This window comes from Quercus robur, chromosome 8 (assembly GCF_932294415.1).
Source record: "Quercus robur chromosome 8, dhQueRobu3.1, whole genome shotgun sequence".
Taxonomy (NCBI): Eukaryota; Viridiplantae; Streptophyta; class Magnoliopsida; order Fagales; family Fagaceae; genus Quercus; species Quercus robur.
Genome location: NC_065541.1, coordinates 43722453 through 43745740, shown reverse-complemented (window position 1 = coordinate 43745740; position 23288 = coordinate 43722453). Strand labels below are relative to the sequence as shown.

The 23288-nt window shown below is 38.6% G+C and overlaps 2 protein-coding genes across 2 annotated transcripts; one reads left to right on the top strand and one right to left on the bottom strand.

The window, feature by feature from the left end:
* The first annotated feature begins 16973 nt into the window (after positions 1-16973).
* On the top strand, positions 16974-18454 carry LOC126696325 (uncharacterized). The gene is made up of 2 exons (XM_050393087.1): positions 16974-18350; positions 18425-18454. The coding sequence occupies exons 1-2, from the start codon at positions 16974-16976 to the stop codon at positions 18452-18454; spliced, it is 1407 nt and encodes a 468-aa protein (XP_050249044.1).
* Positions 18455-19776: 1322 nt separating this feature from the next.
* Positions 19777-22151, bottom strand: LOC126696324 (uncharacterized). Its single transcript, XM_050393086.1, has 4 exons — positions 21359-22151; positions 21104-21274; positions 20572-21029; positions 19777-20493 (listed from the first exon to the last, which is right to left on the bottom strand). Exons 1-4 carry the CDS (start codon positions 22149-22151, stop codon positions 19978-19980), a joined length of 1938 nt encoding a protein of 645 aa, XP_050249043.1. The 3' UTR covers positions 19777-19977.
* Positions 22152-23288: the final 1137 nt, after the last annotated feature.

The window sequence follows — 23288 nt, the reverse complement described above, 5'->3', positions numbered from 1 at the left end:
GCCTTGGCTACCCTTGTGTATTCACCAGATTTCTTCAAAAGTGAGTTGTAATTTTCTTGAAGAGTTGCAGTGCATTCTTCTTCTTCAGCTTCCGATTCTTCAACAATTCCTAGTGAGTCATCCTCACTATGTTCTCCAAGGTCTTGAACAAGCAAATTTAATTCATCCGAAGACTCAACATGAGCAATAGTCATGAAAGCTGAGTAGTTTCCTTCTCCATCACAGCTCTCTTCAGATTCTGAGTCGGACGAGTCTGAATCACTCAAGGTCGTGGCATACACCTTGCCTTTTGATTTCAAATAGTTAGGACATTCCCTCTTGAAGTGTCCATGCCCGTTGCATTCAAAACAAGTAACACCTTGTGTGGATTGGGATTCTTTTCCATCTTTCCTTTGGAAATCCCTCTTCTCCCTTCCAGAATTTTGGAATTTTCTCTTATCATCAAATTTTCCATTGTTTTTGAATTTCAAAAACTTCTTGAAATTTTTAACAAGATAGGCTACATCCTTGTCCACCATATCTTCTCCTGACGAGCCTTGATCTTCCACCTTCTCATTAACGGTCTTTAGAGCAATGGATTTACCCTTCCGTTGATTTGGCAGCGACATTTCATAGGTCTGTAGAGAACCAACCAGCTCCTGCACCTTGATGTCGTCAAGATCCTTGCTCTCTTCAATGGCTGTTACTTTGGCACGGAAGCTTTCCGGCAATGATCGAAGGATCTTCCTTACAATCTTGGAATCCTCCATCTTCTCCCCCAAGTTAAACTTGCTGACAACTACTTCATTTAACTTCCCATAGAACGAGTCGAAAGACTCATCCTCACTCATCTTGAGCTCCTCAAACCGAGTGGTCAGCATTTGTAACTTGGTATCTTTCACCTTCTTCGTGCCTTCATAAGTTGTTTCCAGAATCTCCCATGCATCTTTGGCAATAATAATGTGAGAAATCCTGTGAAATTCATCTGGAGACACACCACAGAAAATAGCATTTAGTGCTTTACTGTTAGCATTAGATGCAGTAAGTGCTGCCTTATCCCATGTGGATTTGGCTGCTTCAGGTTTGGTCCAACCTATCTCAACAGCATCCCACACGGATTCATCAATAGAGCATAAAAAGGCTCTCATACGAACCTTCCAAAATGCATAGTTACTTCCATCAAAATATGGAGGTGCATTAAGGGATTGAGACCTATCCATCTCAAAAAGAAAGGGAGTCAAGGATCACACAATGGTAATAAAACCAAACAGATGTGTACCCGCTCTGATACCAATTGAAAGTTCAAAAACGTGTACAAAAACACTTTTGAACGTTTAGACCCCCAAAAACCAATTTAATCAACACACGCAATATGTTAAACAATAGTGTGCGGAAACTTAACATATGCTATAACATGGTATTGATTAAACAACTATCTAAGCCACAACAAAATAAACCACAGCAGATAATGTAAAGGCAGAGATAGAGAGGAAGGAAGATGCAAACACAGCGATAACACCAGATATGTTATCGAAGAGGAAACCGAAGACCTCGGCGAAAAACCTCTCCGCCGCCCTCCAAGCGGTAATCAATCCACTAGAAAATACAGTTGGGATACAAGGACAGCAATAGACCCTCCAAGCCTAATCTACCCAATGCACCTAAGCCCTCCAAGCTTCTTGCTCCAACGAGGTTGCGCCGAACCTTTTTCTTTTCTAGCTTTCCGGATTCCGCTACTTCACCGTAGCATTAACCAATAAAGATTGGCTCCTTCCTAACTGCTTCCCAGAACTCCAAACGACTGTCTCACAGAGATGATAATGGTGAGAACCAGGTTTGGTATAAAGGCCTCTCAAGGATTTGACAATGGAGAGGAAGAGAGTGAGGGATTTTGATGAGACTCTAAGGTAGAGATTGTGGGTAAAACAATCTGGTTTTTCTTTAGGGTTTCTCTCTCAAAATTCTCTCTGGAAGCTCTCTTTCAATCGTGGGTTAAAAGGGTATTTATACTGAAGAGGAGTGGAATGCGAAACGTCAGGTTTTTCCAAAACAGGGGTGGCTCGCGGCTTGACCTCGCGGCTTGACTAAGTCGCGAGTTCCAGTCGCGAGTTAACCGTATGGCCAGTTGTCCTGTTTTGTCCTGTAGTGCTCCAGCTAGCATGACTGTTCATCTTCCAGCATGCTTGGCACGTGTGCAGATTCTGGCGGGTTGAAGCCGCGAGTCCAGTCGCGAGTCCCAGCCGCGACTCTCTGTTTTCTTGCACACTCTTGAGCAATCTTCACACTATCTCACTCACTACCCTTACAACAATCCCACCTAAATACAGGGTTACTAAATGCTGAATTACAAGCAAATTTGGCACGGAATAAAGCCAATTAGATGGTTGAATAAATTCAACCTTACAAACATCAATACAAAGCAAAATTCAAGCTTTATCACAATGACCCATCAAATCTAAGTCAATCAGAATGACACAAAAGCAACAAATTTCAGATTTAAAACAAAATCAATTGCCACCCAAAAAAAAAAAAAAAATGTGATCCAAAGGACCATAACACAACCAAAGTTTTTTAATACACTGCTGTAAGTGATTAAATCAAACAATTATTAAAATTAGTTAAGTAAAACACATGTTGAGGAAAACGTAGAAATTTACAAGCCAACCCACTCAACAAAGGTTTCAAGTAAATTTCACAAAATTCCAACATACTCGTCATACTTTCAGATTCACTACATGATAAGTTTGCCCTTTTGTAAAAATCGTTTGGTCCATGAAAATTTATCTAATTAACTTGAAATTAAATAGGGATAAGCTCTTATATGTGAAGTATGTACCATAAAAAATTCAACATAAAATAAGTTTTCTATAATTTATTAAAAATCACATATTGCAACTGACTCAAATTTCCCCTTGACAAATTTAGGTTCCCAAAAGAAAATTACTATAGTTTTAAAACTAGCCCAAATTCACATTAGAACTACATGTTAAAGAATATTAAAAACTTGGAATGAAACCCTTTATCTCATATAAACAAATACCACAACAACAAATCAAGAAGCCAAAACTCATAAATCATAGAGACAAATAATCAAGGAAAATTACCCTGGAATCATATTGGGAGAAGGCAAAAGTTTTGTAGGGCAGGTTGATTGCCAAATATCCCATTGCAAGAAACCAAAAGGCCAAGAGAAAGAAGAGACACTACAAGGCACTTAAACTTGCAGGATTTACACTTCATTACCCATTTGTTTTAAAACAAGTTTATAGCACCCAAACCATCAAGTATCACATACTCACCCTAGAGCAAAATAATTCAAACAAAATTTTAGATTTCACAAAATTTATATATATATATATATCTCACATAGTCCAACTTCAAATTAAATAATCAACAACAAACAATTAAACCCAACTTCATAACTCATTGAGGTAATATATCAAACACTTTATGTTCAAAAAACAAAACCTCAAAGCACTTAAACTTTCGTGGTTAACACTTTATTACCCATTTGTTTTAAAATAGGTTCATAGCACCCAAACCATCGAATTATCATATACTCACCTCTCCACACCACCAAGACCTCCAAATGCTTCAAGTATTGAAAAAAAAAAAAAAAGTAATCAACAAATATAACTTAATCAAAACCTAAGGCCCTAAAGCCTAACTTTACCATCTTAAGATGAATATTCCTACCCAAACGGGAACTAAGCAATCATACAAGAAACTTATAGGCTTTAATACAACCAAAACCTTTTATTTCCCTACCACAAACAATGTGCATTTACCAACTTAATACAAAGCATATCATTACCAAATCATGATAAAATTAGCCAAAGTAAAACACTTGTCAAAGAAAACACATATGAACTTACAAGATAGACCACACAACAAAAGCTTGTAGTAAATTCTTTATAGTCTCAACACTCTAATCATACTTTCTGATTAAATTTGCAATAGGTCAGCTCTTTTTAAAAATTTGTTTGGTCCACTTAGTTTTATCCAAAACGCTTGAAATTAAATAGGGAGTAGCCCTTATATGTCTAGTATGTACAATCAAAAATTCAGTTCAAAATAATTTTTCTATAATTTATTAAAAATCATGTAGTGCATCTGACTCAAATCTATAAAAAGTCACAAAAGAAAAATACTATAATTTTAACCCTATGCCAAAACTTTGAGACTTGATTAAACCTTAAAGCCACATGTGTTAGTACATATAAAAAACTAGGATTACAACCCATAACCTCATATAACAATCATCACAACTCAAGTCAAGAAATTCATTCTCATAACCCATATAAACAATTTATCAAACACTTGGTAAGCAAAAGACACATGCTCATGTTACTCGCGCAAATTTAAAGTTAGCACAACAATCACAACCACATATGCCCAAGACATTTCAAAATGCAAGAAAACCCTTTTTCTAAAATTAACCCAATCTCCCATATAAATCAAAATCCCAAATGATTTCTCAAAAAACCCAATTCACATGGTTGCCAAACAACAAAATCTATTTCATAACTCATATAAGCAATTTGTCAAACACTTGGTAAGCAAAAGACACATGCTCACCTTACTTGTGCAAATTTATATTTAACACCATAATCACAACCACATATGCCAAATATATTTTAAAATGTAAGGAAATCCTTATTCTAAAATTAACCCAATCTCCCATATAAATCAAAACCAAAATGATTTCTCAAGAAACCCAACTCACATGATTGCCAAACAAAAAAAATCCATTTTGTAACTCATATAGGCAATTTATCAAACACTTGGTAAGCAAAAGACACATGCTCATGTTAATTGCACAAATTTAAAGTTAACACCACAATCACAACCACATATGCCAAAAACATTTCAAAATGCAAGAAAACCCTTTTTCTAAAATTAACCTAATCTTCCATATAAGTCAAAAACCCAAATGATTTTTTAAGAAACCCAACTCACATAGTTGCCAAACAACAAAATCCATTTCACTCCATTAAATTAAAAACCTCCAATAAGATTTTAAATGTACTAACAAACATAACAAATTGCTTCTAAAACAAAACCCACAACATAAAGAGCAATCCTAACAATATAGGATAAAAACCCAAAGATATTCAAAAGGTGGGTCATGGAGATTTTACCTTAGATTCATGTGGGAAGGAAAATTTTTTTGCTGAAATTTAAACCATATAAGCTGTACTCTTTACCGACGAATATAATTTCGTCACTATAACATACTTTAGCTGGATTTTGTTACAATTTTTAGCTATGAATATAATTTCATCGCAATAGCATACTTTTAGCCAGATTTTGTTATGATTTTTAGCGATGAAATTCAGATTTCGTTGCTATAGCATACTTTTAGTGACGAATTATGATTTCGTCGCTAAAACTATGAAATGAAAAACCTATTTTGTGTGAATATTTTTAGCAACAATAGTTTTTTGTCGCTAATGCTCCCTTTTAGCAACGAAATGGTTGTCGTCGCTAATACTATTCATAGCAACACCTACAGTGATAAAATCTTTCGTCACTAAAAATTTCAACTTTTAGCGACGAAATATTTCGTCGCTATAGATTAATTAAGTTCCCGCCACAATTTTCCCCTTTGGTGCTCATATTTTAGATCATCAATAGTGACAAAAATTACTTTTCGTCACTAAATGTTATAATTTTTTTCATTATTAGTAACGAAATCCATATTTCGCCGCTAAATCTGTATTTTTAGTGACGAAAAATATTTCATCACTAATTTTCGTATCTAAAAATTCATGTTAAAGAATTGCATGCTCTCTATATATTAATATTTTATTTTTAATATGAAATATATTATTGAAAGTTTAATAACCCTAGTTTTCAATATATATATATATATATATATTAATAAACCAAGCAAGTGTTGATTAGGAAAGTTAGCCCAAAATAAAGAAAAACTAGCTCAATAGTTTAAAACTTAGCCCAAAGCAAATGGAAAAATTAGTTTGGGCTGGGTAGGAAAAACCCAAAATTTGAAAAATATACCGGCTTCAAACCACATCTTATACATCTCACTGCATATTTGATTGCAAAAATGAGTTGCAGTGCGATTATAATTTTGGCTAAACTCTAAACTATACTACACTGCACATGTGACCGCAAAAATGAGATGCGATGTAGTTATGATTTTGACTAAACCGCATCGCAAAGTGCGGTGCTAAAAATGGCCCAAAACCGCACCGCATCACACCATGACAACCTTAACTAAATCGCATGAGAGAGAGAGAGAGAGACTCCAATTCTATCTCTATTTTAATATTTCTCTAATTAATTGAAAGCTGACTCGTTTACTATGGTTGAAGTAGTTGTATAGAAAGTAGAAAGAGGAGCCTCTTCTCTTTCAAATTTTGATGGTGGAATTTGGAAAACAAAGACTACCTTTGTTCATCGAGGTGAGGCCTTTCTCTTCTTATATATGAGTTATGACCATAGTTATGACCACTGATGGTGTGTGGGATTGTTCAACTGAACCACATATGCGATACGTCGTAAAATGGTAAAAAGCTATATTAAACAACATGCATGTCCTCCAATTATTTCTCATCCATTCTCTCCCCCTCTCTCTTATGCGATTTAGTTACAAATCTGGAATTTTAGATTTTGATTTGGTATTTGGGTATTAATGGGTTTAAAATGTGTAAAATAATATATATATATATATATATTTTTTTTTTTAAATGACACATCATTATAAAATGTCATGTAACCATTACTCCATTAGTCACGTAAGCAACGCCTCTAACACCAGTTAATAGAATAACTAATATTTCTCATTCTTAAAACTTGAGGAACCAATAGTAATCACTTGTGAAGATCCCTGGAATATGCTTTGAATGATATTATGAAAGTCACCTCAAAAGTGATTGAATTGATTGGATGATGGATCCAAGCATAATAGAGAAAGAATCCTACAAATTGTGATGACGACGTAGGAAGAATGTTGAAAGAAATATGCAAGGGTCTGAGAATGGTTGCATTAAAGACCAAGAAGGGGTTGTTGTGGCTTGTGCATGACAAAAATGGCCGAAGAAAGGCCAATGTGACTTTAATAATGCTTCCAACTAAAGGATTATTGCAAAGCAATATCTCGGTGAGTAAGAGGTCAAATCCACAGAGAAAAAGAATTGATTGGCAGACCTTTAGAAGTGATTACAAAAACGCGGCTATAGGCCTATTGCTACACTGTTTAGGCCGTGTTTACAAACACGGCTATAGGAAACATGGCTCTACCCTATAGCCGCGTTTTTTGGGGTCTATAGCTGCGTTTTTTAAACGCGGCTATAAACCCCTTTTTTTGTAGTGACAAGATGAAATAAAATTTAAAACAATAAAAATTAATTGAAGAAAAAATTTGATTGTTTGGTAAAGAAAATTTAGCTTGAGGAAAAACAATAATATACTACAGCACTAAGGTTTTGGGATCCACATACAACACATTTATTGATTGTCTCAACAATGTTTATTTTATAACTCTACTAAAATTTATATGAAGGATGATCTTACGGGATGATTTAGCAATTAGAACTCGAGAATTAATTTTCTAAGATAGTTTAATGAAATTGATTGATTTAGGGCAAAACAAAACTAGTGTATTAATTCACAGGAAATTCCAAGCATTTAATATACCCGAAGTTTACGCTAAATCAAATAATTATACATAACTAAACACTCTTAGAAAATTAATTTTTTGACGATGCTTTGTTTCATGATATTAGCAAGGTTGGTATTAGGGTTGTTATCAGAGATTCAGAAGGTTTGGTCAATGGAGCTTTGTCCGAAAAGATTTATTTGCCTCCCTCTATCATTGAGGTTGAGGCCTTTGCTTGTCGAAGAACTATTTTTTTTTTTTGGAACTTGGATTGCAGGAGGTAGTCTTTGAAGGGGACTTTGAAATCTTGATTAAGAGTCTACATTCGAAAAACTTCAAATTTTCACGCTTTGGTTACCAAGTGGATGATTCACACGCTGTTGCCTTGAACCTTCTCTCTCTCTCTCTCTCATGTCCGTTGAGATTGTAATAGAGTTGTTGATAAGTTAGCAAAAAACTCTAAAGTTTTGTTGTCACCTTTGATTTGGATTGAGAACATTCATAAGAATGTTTCTCCCTTTGTTACTCATGATAGATTACATCTATTGATTTAATAAGACTGGTTTGGTTGGATTTCTCAAAAAAAAAAAAAACCAAATAGAAATTTGAGATTATTTCTAACAAATAGGTATTGCCTATAATTCCTTCATGAAAATGAATCATGTGACATACAATGCAAAGATAAAATGATTTTTTTATTTCTTTGTTTATTTTTTTAGATAATTATTATATGTTACTAACTCCGTATCTCGAACCATATCCCCTTCTAGACCTCCAAATACTTTGTGTATAACGAGGTGCTAATTAAACTACAAGACTCCTGGCTCTTTTGTTAAATTAGACATTATATATCATTAAACAAAATCAATAATACAAGACATCATGACCCACAAAAGTACAAATTTTCACATGCCAAGACTTTGGTTAAGTGTGGAAAGAAAAGGTGATTTTGGTGGGGCCTAAGATTTTTCTACCTAGACCCACCAAAACATTATTTCCCCAAATCAGAAACAAAATTGAAGAGAAAAGGGAGACAAATACTTTGGAAAAAAAATTGTCCTCCTAACAACTTTTTTTTTTTGTCAATTTCTTCTTTTTGCTCATACTTTTCTTTTGTTACTTCTCATTAGTTGTTGTTGTTTTTTCCCTCATTTGAATTGGGTTTTTATGTTCATCTTTATTTCCCCCTTTTTCTTTTTAATGACGTGCCCATCTATACACAATGTTTTAATAAAATTATAATGTGTTATTTTTTTTTTAAATCTAATAGGGCCATGAAAAAAAATATATACAAATTACATTTTTCATCTTCTCTTTTTTCTTCTCAACCAAACAAAAGAGTTTTCCATCCCTACACTTCCACCCCCTAACCAAACACACATGAGGAAAAACTTTTTATTTTTTCACTTTTCCATCTCGTCCCCTAACCAAATGAAGTATTGAGAAAAAGTCATCTAACCCTTCACAATAATACCTATTTATAAGGCTTCAATTATATTCTTTGATGGATAAGAAATACTCAATTATTTTTTATAATTAAAAACTAAAAATATTTTAATTCCAAGTGAAGGTAACTCAATAATAAAACCAAATCCAAATCGAAATTTGAGATTATTTCTAAGAAAACCGCATTACCTATAATTCCTTCAAAGATGAAATTATTTAATTATTTTTATTTACTTTGCTGAATAGTACATTATCTATCATCAAACAAAATCAATAATACAAGATATCTTAAGCCACAAACTTACAGATTTCCACATGCCAAGAGTTTGGTTTAGAGTGGAAAAAGGATGTAATTTTGGTGTGGTTCAAGAGTTTTCTTCAAATACAAATCATAAACAAATCAAAAAAGGGGAACAAAAGCTTTAGACAAAAATTCCCACCTAACAACTTTTTTTTTTTGTTATCATTTTTTCTTTATGCTTTTCTTTTTCTTTTGTTACTTCTCTCTCTCTATTTTTCCCCCCTCATTTGAATTGGGTTTTTGTGTTCATCTTAACAAAAATATAATGTGTTAATTTTTTTTAAATCTAATTAAGGCGTGAAAATAAATTTATATAAACTACATTTTCCATCCTTTCATTTTTCTTTTCAACTAAAACAAAGAGTTTTTTATCCTAATACCTTCCCACCTCCAACCAAACATACATGAAGGAAAACTAATGGCATGTTTGGTAACTATTTTTTCTCCTTATTTTCTATTTCCAAAAATAATTTTTTTATTTTTGAAACTAAAAAACTTATTTGGTAACCCAAAATGGACAGAAAACAACAATTGTTCTTAAAACTCAATTTGTGACGAAATGTTGTTTTCAGTTTCTAATTTTCAAAAGTCAATGAAAACACACATTTAATTTAATGAATCTATCTCATTTAATGAGTTAACATTAGAGTTCAAATTCTAGTAACAACATATTTTAGTATTTTCTATTTTTTTCTTTAATTTTTTTTTTTAAATTTCAACTAACTAAACATATATATATATATATATATTTTTAAATACAAGAATATTTTTTTTTCTATATATTCCCCAAAAATAAATTTTGAAAATAGAAAAAAAAAAATGTTACCAAACATAACCTAAAATTTTCTTATCTCCCACTTTTCCTTCCCACAACCAAGCAAAGTATTGGGCAAAAGCTGTTTTATCCTTTACAATAATACCTAATTATATGGCTGTGATTATAGTCTTTGATGGATAAGGAAGACTCAATTATTTTTTAAAGTTAAAAGATAAAAATCCCATACTTTCAAATGAATGAAACCCAATAATAAAACCAAATCCAAATTGAAATTTGAGATTATTTCTAATGGAAAAACATTACTTAAAATTCCTTCTTTAACTTGAATCATGTGACACACATTTTATATATATATATATATACACACACACACACATAATGCAAGAAAAAATTGGCAAATGCCCTTTTTGGGGAAAAAAACCAGCATTCTGCCCTATTTCTTAAACTAATAAGGAAAATGCCCCTCTTTTGTAACTCGATAGTACGGAAGTCGAGAATCAATGAAGAACTCGATTGTGTTATAGTCGAGTTAGCTTCATCCTTGTGCCACGCTGCCAAAGCAGACGTGGCATTATAAACGTATAACTCGGTAATTAGAAAATCGAGTTTGCTTTACATTTTTCAAAACCAACGTCTCACAACGCCTGTTCACTCTTTCCCTGTTCACTCTCCCTCGCTCTCTGCCATCACTCTCCCTCTACACTCTCCCCCGCTCTCTACGATCACGCTTCCTCAATCTCCCCCACCCTCCATCAGTCTCCCTCACCCTTTTCAATCAGTCGCCGTTGCCAGTACCCTAATGCTCTACCGGTACCCTTTTCGAACCCTCACCGTACCCGCCGCTGTTGATTACAGGTACGTTGCTATGCCGTTTTGCTGTTTTGTGTTGCATTTGTTTTGTGGGAAATGGATGTTTATCAGAAAGGGATCTCACATTACCAAAATCTTCAATTTTTTTCATTTGTTTTATGGGTACGCCGCACATTCAGATTTTGCATAGGGAAGAAAAGATGATAATAAGTGTGCTACTTAAATTTTTTACTATTTGAAAATGGGTTGTTGAAAAAGTTCTGTTTCATATTGCCAAAACAAATGGCTACTGTGGAAGGAGCAATGTAGCTGTATTTTTGAAGATACAAATTGATTAAACACTCGGTTGGAATCATTGTTGATTAGAACTTTGGTTGATTGGTCTCGTGCCTGGGGTGCTTACAAATAGCAACCCCCTTCTTGATTTCACATAATCACTTAGCTTTGTACATAATTCTTTTAGGTTATGGTGTGCTTATGATCATGAACATAAAGTAATCTATTCTATTAATAAATTATCATTATTTATCATAAGACAAATGAACATGAAGTAACCTGTTCTATTAATAAAATTTATTTATTAATATATGAAAGTATAGTTTATATAAATATTTTCCATTTCTGCAATAGGTGTGGACATTGAACTTCATGCTGATATCGTTTCCTTTCATCATTTATTGTGGAATTTGTATTTGCTGCAAACAGTATGAGCGTATGCACTGACATTGAAAATAGAGAATATATTGCTGCTTTCATTAGAGTTCAAGCCACGACACGCATTTCATGATTCCATTTTGTGAAGTTTCTTATATTAATCTATGCACTAACATTGAAAATAGAGACTAAATGCACATCAAAGTTTGTAACTTTTGTTTTATGATTATTAATCTTCAATTGTTTATATTAATCTTCAATATTTTTCATTTGTTTTATGATTATCAAAGGGGGATTAATCTATCTTTCTCTTTCATTCTCTTGAATGTGTGAGTTATAATATGTTGACTGTTACTTCAATCTATCTTTGGTTTTTCATTTGTTTTATGTTGACTGTGAATCATATACTTTTATATCTTTTTGTTAAATGATGGTTCTCAAATCTTCTATCATTCATTTGAATCTTGAACCAAATGAGAAAATCTCTTTTAAAATAGTAACACACTTTGGTGATAAGATGTCTCAATGACTTTACTTTTGTTTGGTACCTTTTTGTTAGTTTCTGTTAATGTTAATTGAATTGCTTTTGTATGAATTCATCAGTGTGTTGTCCCAGAAATTAAGATTAATCTTTCAAGTATGCTTTCTTTATTGCCAAAACCAAACAATTTTCACGCTTTCGTTAGTGTTTTGGAATTGTGTACTATCTTGTTTTATGTTCCTTTTATGGAGAGAGAGAGAGAGAGAGAGAGAGAGAGAGAGAGAGAGAGAGAGAGAGAGAGAGAGGGGAATATAAGGATATTTTGAATGCCAAGAGTTGTCCATGTAGAGTCTTAAATTTCAATTAATAGGGTTGTTGTATTATTGGATGTTATTGAATGCGCCTAGACCTCCAAAGCTTTCTGTTCTCATAGTATTTGTAATTTGTAGTTTGTACTAGAAACTTAGGGTATACATCCTGTATGCTTCATTGGATTTTGTTGTACTTGGTTTTTATTTGATGAAATTTATGCCCAATGGTCTAATGTAGAATCTTGACTATTGCTTATAGCTAATACTGGACTTGGGTATAGTTTCGAGTTTGGTAGAGTCATACTCATATAAATGGATCTAGAACTAACTCCTAAAAGTTGAAAACGACTCACCAAGCAGGAAATTGAGTAGAATTAACTCCTAAAATGTTGAAAATAGACCTAACAAGCAGGGAAGTGGGCTGACTGAGTCATGGTATGGTTACGTATCTAGTGAGTAGAAATGTAGAATAATTAGTATAGGTTTCTAGATATTAAGTTGAGAACTTGACACCAAATGACCTGTAGCTATAGGGATCTTAGTGGTCCATTGTAAACGGGCAATTGCATAAGACATAAAATGGGGAGCTGTCAAGGATGACCTTGTAGAGAGTGTTACTTTGTTGAAAAGACCAAGGTTTATTGAACAGTTCTGAGAACAGAAAACCTAAACATTGAGTTGTTGTAATTTATATTTACTATGTCACTGCATTGGTCATAAGCCATAGAGTTGAATTTAAATGTTCTTCGAGGAAGATCACATATTGTGTGTTGTGATGGTGTCACAGAATCCCCAAACCCATAACTCGTCCATATGTCTCGTCCAACGAAAGAAGCAACAATAGGCGGAGAGAATTGCAACCGTACCAGCGACCCTCGTCCGTATATGGACGGGCTTAATACCTCAAGATCTACTCGTCATTTATGGACGACAAGCCTTCCAAGATGATCTCGTCCGTCTTTCACTAAAAGTGGACGAGATCATCCTGGAGGTCTCGTCCATCCTCATTATGGATGGACTAAAAGTGGACGAGATCATCCTGGAGCTCTCGTCCATCCTCATTATGGATGGACTAAACGTGGACGAGCTACTCATGAAGGTCTCGTCCATCTTCATTATGGATGGACGAGTTCATCGGCCGTCCGACCTAAGTAACTTCCACAGCGGTTACTCCCAATTCTCCGGACTCCTCGACACTGGGAACGGTTACCAAATAGATAACCGTTCCACACACTATATAAGGCTTCTTCGATGAAGGGAAAAAGGGTATTCAGACACTTTCTTACTTTTAAGAGAACACTTCTTCGTTACAGAGAGTTCCAAATAACTAACTTGATCATCGGAGGATTTTTGGCCGGTCGACACCGGTCCCCTCTGATTCTGTGTCTTTGGTATTACAGGAGATAGCCCGAAGATCAACGTTCAAGTCTTATCAACCCACTGATAACCAAGGAATCATCAGTTGGCGCCGTCTGTGGGAAGGATTGTTTCACAATTTGTTTCTTCGTGACAAAGGGTTGATGGTTCGGACTAGATCACGGGCTACTAGCCCAGGCCATCAGGGTAGCAGCAACCCGCATCGCGATCGCCAGTCTGCGCCGGTCATGCAGTCATCTGCCCAACAAGCACAATCTATGGCAGACGCTATGGCGGAGTTGACTCGCCAAAACCAAGAATTGCGAATGGAGATTAATATGAGGAGGTAAACACAAGAAGAACGTGAAGGAAGACAAACAGATAGTCACGGTGGAAGAGAGAACACCGAAGTTGGAAGTCAGTTCAGAGGCACCACTTCACGAACGGTACCATACTTGAAGGAAGAAATGGACCAAATGAAGAGAGTTATGGAGGAAATGAAGGAGAATATGAAAAAGGCGAATCCGATAGAAGACTTGGTTCACAGGACAGATTCTCCCTTTACGGCTTCCATCAACGGTCACCCACTACCATCAAAGTTCAAGTTGCCTTCTCTGGATTCATATGATGGAACACGTGACCCGTTTGATCATATAGCCACTTTCAAAACCACCATGCATCTTCAAGGAGTGCCTGATGAAATAATGTGTAGGGCCTTTCCAACCACCCTTAAGGGTTCGGCGCGAGTTTGGTTTAGCAAACTACCTCCGAATTCGGTGAGTTCTTTTGAAGAGTTGAGCAAGTTATTTGTTAACAATTTCATTGGAGGACAAAGGCACAAGCGTTCCTCGTCCAGTTTGTTGACAATAGAGCAGGGAGAGAACGAAAGCCTTCGGTCATTTATCACCCGTTTTAACAGAGAAGCTCTCAGTGTGGACGAAGCAGATGATAAGCTTCTACTGGCAGCCTTCCACAATGGGGTGAATTCAGATCTGTTTATACACAAGCTCTATGAAAAAGAGCCCCAGTCCATGGCCGAACTCGTCCATTCGGCTCAGAATTTTATGAATGCAGAAGATGCAATCATTGCTAAGAAGAGGAAGAGGTCCGAGAGAATGGACGCAAATCCCAGTCGTCAGCATGAGCAAGGTACTCGTCCAAAGAAGGGACGGATGGAGGAAAGGAGAGATCGAGAAAGTAAGAAGCCAGGCCCTCCAGTACGGAACCAGCAGTATACCCCTTTAAACGCCCCACTTGAGCAAGTCCTTATGCAAATCAAGGATGATCCTTCCTTGAAGTGGCCAGAGAAGATGAAGGGTGATCCCAATAAGCGCAACAGGAACAAGTATTGTCGCTTCCATAGGGATCATGGTCATGACACGGACGAGTGTTTTGACTTGAAGCAGTAAATTGAAAATCTCATAAGGCAAGGGAAGTTAAGGGGTTTCCTTGGACGAGACCAGAGGGACGAGAAACAGAAGGGAAAGATGGAAGATTCATCGCGACCACCACTCGGGGAGATAAGAGTCATCATTGGAGGAAGTACAACTGGCCAGTCGTCCAAGTCCAAGAAAGCATACTTGAAGGTAGTACAGAGCGTCCAACTTTCTGGACGATCACCAAGAACAAGATCCACGGACGAGCGGGCAATCACTTTTACGGACGAGGACGCCGACAGAATTCATCACCCTCATGATGATGCCCTCGTCATCTCTTTACTAATTGCAAACTACACAACCAGAAGAGTGCTTGTGGACAATGGAAGCTCAGCAGACATTTTGTATTATCCAGCCTTTCAGCAGATGAGATTAGGACGAGACCAGCTCCGTCCAGTGAACTCCCCCCTAGTAGGCTTTGGGGGGATGAAGGTGCAACCAGTGGGTACCATTTCCCTATCCGTGGTAGTGGGGGCATATCCATAACAGATTACCAAGGATGTGAACTTCCTTGTGGTAGATTGTCCATCCTCTTACAATGCCATCATTGGGAGGCCAACTTTGAATAGTTGGAAAGCTGTTACCTCTACTTACCACTTATCAGTCAAGTTTCCAACAGAACACGGGGTAGGACGGGTACAAGGTGACCAACTGGCAGCAAGAGAGTGTTACTTGGCCATGCTGGCCATGGATGAACAAGTTCAAGCAATGAACATTGAAGAAAAGAGGGTTGTAGCAGAACCTACTGAAGCATTGGAAGATATTTCCTTGGATGAAGATAACCCTGAGAGGTGTACCAGGGTGGGAGCAGATTTAGAAGAGAAGATTAAGACAGACCTCGTCCAGTTTTTGAAGAAAAACATCGACGTGTTTGCGTGGAGTCACGAGGATATGCCGGGTATAGACCCTAGTGTCATTACCCACCGTTTGAATGTATGTCCTTCCTCCAAGCCTGTGCGGCAAAAGAAGAGGGTGTTTGCCCCTGAGAGAGATAATGCAATCGAGGACGAGGTTCAAAAGCTGATGGTAGCAAAGTTCATTCGGGAGGTGTACTACCCGGATTGGTTGGCCAATGTAGTAATGGTCAAAAAAGCGAATGGCAAGTGGAGAATGTGCGTTGACTTCACTGATCTGAACAAGGCTTGCCCAAAGGACAGCTATCCGTTACCGCGCATTGACCAGTTAGTAGACTCAACTGCAGGCCACAAATTGCTTAGCTTCATGGATGCCTTTTCAGGATATAATCAGATAAGAATGGACGAGGCTGATCAAGAGAAGACATCTTTTGTCACCAGTCAAGGCTTATTCTGCTATAAAGTGATGCCGTTTGGTTTAAAGAATGCAGGGGCGACATACCAGAGGTTGGTCAACCACATGTTCCGTCCGCAGATTGGGCGGAATGTGGAAGTCTATGTAGATGACATGCTGGTGAAAAGCCAGGACGAAGGAAGACATCTAGACGACCTGCAGGAGACATTTGAGACGTTGAGGCAGTATCACATGAAGCTGAATCCTAGCAAATGTGCCTTTGGAGTATCGTCAGGGAAATTCCTTGGCTTTATGGTATCCCATAGGGGAATTGAAGCGAATCCAGATAAAATTCAAGCAATACTGGACATGAAGCCACCGCAAAATACCAAGGAAATTCAATCCCTCACTGGACGAGTCGCTGCGCTTAACAGGTTTGTCTCTAAGGCTACTGACAAATGTTTGCCATTTTTTAAGGTTCTCAAAAAAGCATTTGAATGGACCGACGACTGTCAGAGAGCTTTCGAAGATTTGAAGGTATACCTTACCATGGCACCGCTGCTGAGTCCATCAGTGGAAGGAGAGGAACTATATTTGTACCTAGCGGTAACCCCACATGCAGTGAGCTCAGCATTGATAAGAGAGGAAGATAAAGTACAAAGACCTGTGTATTATACAAGCAGGGCATTGAAAGGAGCGGAAGGACGATATCCACAAATGGAGAAGTTGGCCTTCGCACTAATCACAGCTTCAAGGAAGCTGAGGCATTATTTCCAAGCACATGTCATTAATGTTATGACAGATCATCCTCTCAAAAAGGCAATGAATAGACTGGATGCTGCAGGACGATTAATCCAGTGGGCTGTGGAGCTAAGTGAGTTTGATATCAGATATCAACCAAGGCATGCCATAAAAGCTCAAGCCCTAGCAGATTTTATTGCAGAGTTTACCCCAAGTCATAACGAGGCAGAGGACAGCAAGAGATGGATCGTCCACGTGGATGGTTCGTCTACACGGCATGCAGGAGGAATTGGTGTGGTCCTGCAGTCCCCAGAGGGAGACAAGCTGAAACATAAAGTCCGTCTACAATACCAAACGACAAACAATGAAGTCGAATATGAAGCCCTCCTCAAAGGTTTAGAATTGGCGAAGTCCGTGGAAGCCAAGTCCATACATGTCATGGGAGATTCCCAACTGATCATGGGGCAACTGAATGGGATGTATGAAGCGAAGGAAGGACGAATGACGAAATACCTTGGTAGGGTGATGCGCCTTGTGAAAAGGTTTGAAAAAGCTGACTTCGTTCAAATCCCCAGGGAGGAGAACGTGGAAGCTGATACTGTAGCAAAAGAGGCCTCAACAGATGAATCATTAGAGAAGTCAGATGAAGTTCAGTATATGCCAAGTATAGATGCCCAGGAAGTACAGCAGGTAGATAACAAAGAAGATTGGATGACTCCCATTATATCATATTTGAAAGATGGACGACTACCAGAAGAAAAGGACGAAGCCAGAAAGGTGAGGGTGAGATCAGCTAGATACGTCCTTATGAATGAAGTGCTATACAAGAGAGGTTTCTCTCAACCTTACCTTAGGTGCCTAACTCCGGACGAAGCAAACTACGTGCTGAGAGAAGTTCACGAAGGGGCCTGTGGCAATCACTCAGGAGCCAGATCACTTGTCCACAAGATCGTCCGTGCAGGATATTACTGGCCGAACATGCAAGCTGATGCAAAAGCATATGTTAAAGTCTGCGACCAATGCCAGCGATTTAGCAATGTCCCCAGGCAACCGTCGGAATACCTCACCCCAATGGTAGCACCGTGGCCCTTCGCACAATGGGGATTGGATATCTTGGGTCCCTTCCCTTTGGGAGTAAGGCAGATGAAGTTTTTAGTTGTGGGCATCGATTACTTCACCAAATGGGTGGAGGCAGAACCGTTGGCAAATATCACACAACAGAATGTTAAGAACTTCGTGTGGAAGAACATTGTTTGCAGATTTGGAGTGCCGAGGGTATTGGTGTCTGACAACGGACGGCAATTTGACAATGCACTCTTCAAGGACTTTTGCTTACACTTTGGAATTCAGAACCATTACTCCTCACCTGCACACCCCCAAGCCAACGGCCAAGCTGAAGTAGCAAACCGATCCTTGTTGAAAATCATCAAAACTCGGCTTGAGGGGGCAAAGGGAATATGGCCAGATGAATTACCAGGAGTTTTATGGGCATACAGGACCACTGTGAGGACCCCTACAGGGGAGACTCCTTTCAAGTTGGCCTATGGAAGCGATGCAGTCATACCTGCAGAAGTGCATATGGCTAATCACAGGGTGATGACGTATCAAGACAAGGATAATGAGGACCAGCTTCGTCTGAACCTCGATCTGATAGACGAGGTAAGGGCAAACGCAGAATACAGGGCAGCAAAGTATAAGAACCTCATGGCTAAGCAGTATGATGCGATGGTGAAGCCTAGGCGTTTCCATATAGGAGATCTCGTCCTGAGAAAGGTCTCTTTGTCAACCAAGAACCCAGCACATGGGAAGTTGGGCCCAAACTGGGAAGGACCCTATAGAATAATCAACTGTAAAAGGCAAGGATCCTACTACCTGGAGGCCCTGGACGGGAGAAAATTGGAACATCCTTGGAATGTGGAGCACCTGAGGAGGTACTACCAGTAAGAGTGAACCTATGGACGAGACTTGGGTCTTATCTGTCTACTAGCGTACTATTATGAGTGATGCTGTTTGATACTACTATGTTTGCTATTGTTTGTGTGTGAAGTTTGAAACTATGATTTACTTTTTATAGTTGTGTTGTGGTTATGGACGAAGTCATGAAGTATGTATTTATTAAATAAAAAGGCATCAGTGTGCGTATGCCTTGTCTGTAAACAATATTTATGTTATGTACAAAATGTTGTGTGAATTCTCCATGATATTATCGTCCAATTCAATCCTCAAGAGGGTTGAAAGATCCAAGACGAACAAAATCTCTGGACGCAGAGATGTAACGTCTAAATTTTCTTGAATAAAAGAAACCACATCCATACTCGTCCAACTCATGGACGAGGTAAAGCCAACTGAAACAATCCAAATTCTGGACGAGACAAAAAGTTGGCAAAATAAGTAGACGGTATGAAAAATTAGTTTGCAAGTCTTAAGACGAATCAAGCTAATTAAAAATACTACCTGCTAAGACGAGTTAGACTACAAGAAAAATATGTATTCTCGACATGGACGAGCTAAGAATAAAATAGCTTAGCAGCATCCGTCCATGCAAAGAAAATGAAATCACTCGTCCATTCAAAGAAAATGAAATCATTTATCCATGCAAAGAAAATAAAACTTCATTCAAAGGGTGGACATCCTACGTCCAAAAACCCTTGATTAGTTTGAAAAGTAGAAATAGTATACTTAAAAAACCCGTCCTAAAACCATGGACGAGTATAATGTATTCTTGTTACATAAAGAAGGTCCAAAAACAAAGGACCAAACACAAAAGTTACAAAAAAAGAAAAAGCAAAGCTACAAAGTTTAAAATCCCGTCCTAAGAAGGGGGAGCATTCACTGTAGGCTCGTCCTGAGGAGGCTGAGTGCTGGCGTCGTCTTCCACGTTGACATCATCAGAGCCAGTCTGGAGGAGAGAGCTTGTGGCAGCAGCAAGGTTAAGCTTGATTGTGCTGAAGTCAACTTCAGGAAAGTTTTCAACAGCGTCCATTCTGAAATCTTCAAAACCAGCTGCATAATTGCGATCCAAAGTGTCTGTATACTCTTTGGACGACTTGAACTCAGCCACAGCGTCCTCTCTTGCCTTGGAAAGACGAGCATTCAACTCATTGTTCACCTGTTGTAAGTGATCAATGCGCGTCTCCTTCTCCAATGCATCCGTCCTTAGCTCCTCAATCAGCTTGTTATGCTCTTTGACCTCGTCCTTAGCTTTTTCAGCAAACCCAGCCCATTTCTTACAGTCAGCGTTCACCTCCTGAATCCTCGTCTCCAACAAGACTCTCGTCTTGTCCAGCTCCGTTGCCTGTCTAGACGCTGCTATAAACTTCGACATGGCCTGTGAATAGAGAACAACATAGAATGATTAAATGAGGAAAATTTATTAACTAAACAAGGACGAGGGATACTGGCATACCTTGAAAAGGTCATGGACGCCTGAATGCTCAAATTCCTTCAAGCCCATGTTATAGCACATGTTTATATCCTCGTCCTTGACGGCCATCTGGAACCGTTCCCAAGCCAGGTCTTCATTTGCAATAATATTCATAGAAGGCTGGGACGAGCCAGGCATGGTAGATCTGGCCACAGGAGTTCTGGGAGGAGTCTTGGACGGGGTGGACTCAACTGGAGTGGACGAGTCCACATCAACTATTTGGACGGCAGGCTGAGACGAGGGTGGTTTGGACTTGACCACCTTGGACGAGCTTTGTTTAACCCTTTTATCTCTTCGACTGGGGAGCCCATCCAGGTCAATGTTCTTAGGCAAGAACTTTCTTTTGTCCCCAGCCGTTGGACGATCCTGGGCTTGACCCTCAGGACGTTTCCCCTCTCCTGCGATCTCTTTTCCTCGGTTCTCTTTCATTGTTGACATTCCTAGGACGAGATGAACAAATGAGGAATGTATACATAAAAAAGAAAAAGAAAGGAAGGTTAAGTTAAAAACTTACTTTTTCGCACAGTGACTTCGTGGGCTATAGCTTCGTCTGAAGGCTCGGGACCTAAACCCCACTTGGCCAGACGCCTAAGCGTGACAAGGGAATGGAAGCTCCTGTCTGCGTGTAGACGGGCCCTGTGGACGCGGTCACGGTGAAATTTGCTCAAGGACGGACGTTTGGCAGCTACAAAACAATAAATAAACAAAGGTTAGAAATTGTAAATGTACTAAATAGAAGAATAAAAGTAGACGAGGGGAAGGGACGTACCTTCTGGACGAAGGTTCCCCAGGTCCCCAGTGTAAGGAGGAAAGGGATCCCTGCCAACGTCCACAGGGTTCCCTGCCCAGAAGCCTGAAATAAAAATAAACTCCGTCTTCCACTTCCTATCAGACGAAGCTAGGGACTTGATCAACCTACAATCATTCCCTCTAGCAGTAAATTGGTAAAAACCTTCAGACTGACTTATGGCAGAAGGTTTATAACAATAAAGGAACTCGTCCACTGTAAGAGGACGGTCCCTACCAAAAACTTCCCTCCACAAAATTTGCATGGAGATAATTAATCTCCATGCGTTGGGATTGAATTGACAAACACCTAGACCTAATTTGACTAGTAACTCCCTAGCAAAGGCATTTAAAGGAAACCTAAGGCCACCTAGGAAGTAAGATTCATAGACGCCTATTCCAAAACGGGGCTCACAACACCATTCTCCACGGACGGGTAGCCTAGGGTTAAACTCGTCTGGGATTTGATACCAGGACCTAAGGTTACCTAACCTCTGTTCGTCCGTCTTAGAATGGACGCCTACAGCGCAACTGAAGACGGTTTCTACCTCGTCCGTAGGATTGGACGGAGAACCAGCTTGAGAGCCAGAAGCTCTCCTAAGCTGTTCTTGGACGACTTCAATAGGGAGCCCAGGGGCCCCAGAAGAGTAGTTCTCGTCCGTGCTTCCTCCACTCTCATCACTAGCATTGCTAGAGCTAGACCTATCACTAGTATCATCACAATACTCGTCTATAACCTTATCAAGGCTATCTGTGGACGAGGAAGCAACAGACATCCCTAAGAAGAAACTTAAACCTAAAGACGAGAAAAAGAAGAGTACCTGGCTCTAGACGGAAGAAGACTCTAGACGCAGAGAACTCTTAGACGGGGCTCTAGACGATGGATGTCAAGGAAGAAAATTTCTGGAATGAGGAGGGTCAAGGGAGGCATTCCACTATTTATAGGATGCTGACCTGGGTAATCGAAACGACCCAACCAATACAGAAGCAACACGTGGCATCAATCTTGGAAAAATAAATCGACAGAATCAGTCTCTAATAAGAAAAGGACACGTGGTACAATAATTGTTAACCAATTGTGCCCAAGAACGTTCAACCTTTTGGACGACTCACATGGACGAGGGGGCAACTGATGGTGTCACAGAATCCCCAAACCCATAACTCGTCCATATGTCTCGTCCAACGAAAGAAGCAACAATAGGCGGAGAGAATTGCAACCGTACCAGCGACCCTCGTCCGTATATGGACGGGCTTAATACCTCAAGATCTACTCGTCATTTATGGACGACAAGCCTTCCAAGATGATCTCGTCCGTCTTTCACTAAAAGTGGACGAGATCATCCTGGAGGTCTCGTCCATCCTCATTATGGATGGACTAAAAGTGGACGAGATCATCCTGGAGCTCTCGTCCATCCTCATTATGGATGGACTAAACGTGGACGAGCTACTCATGAAGGTCTCGTCCATCTTCATTATGGATGGACGAGTTCATCGGCCGTCCGACCTAAGTAACTTCCACAGCGGTTACTCCCAATTCTCCGGACTCCTCGACACTGGGAACGGTTACCAAATAGATAACCGTTCCACACACTATATAAGGCTTCTTCGATGAAGGGAAAAAGGGTATTCAGACACTTTCTTACTTTTAAGAGAACACTTCTTCGTTACAGAGAGTTCCAAATAACTAACTTGATCATCGGAGGATTTTTGGCCGGTCGACACCGGTCCCCTCTGATTCTGTGTCTTTGGTATTACAGGAGATAGCCCGAAGATCAACGTTCAAGTCTTATCAACCCACTGATAACCAAGGAATCATCATGTTGCATGGTTAAATTTAATTGGAAACCTAATATGCAGCTCCTAATAATTGTAATTGATATTTTCCCTGTTAAAATCTCTCTAAAAGACATCAT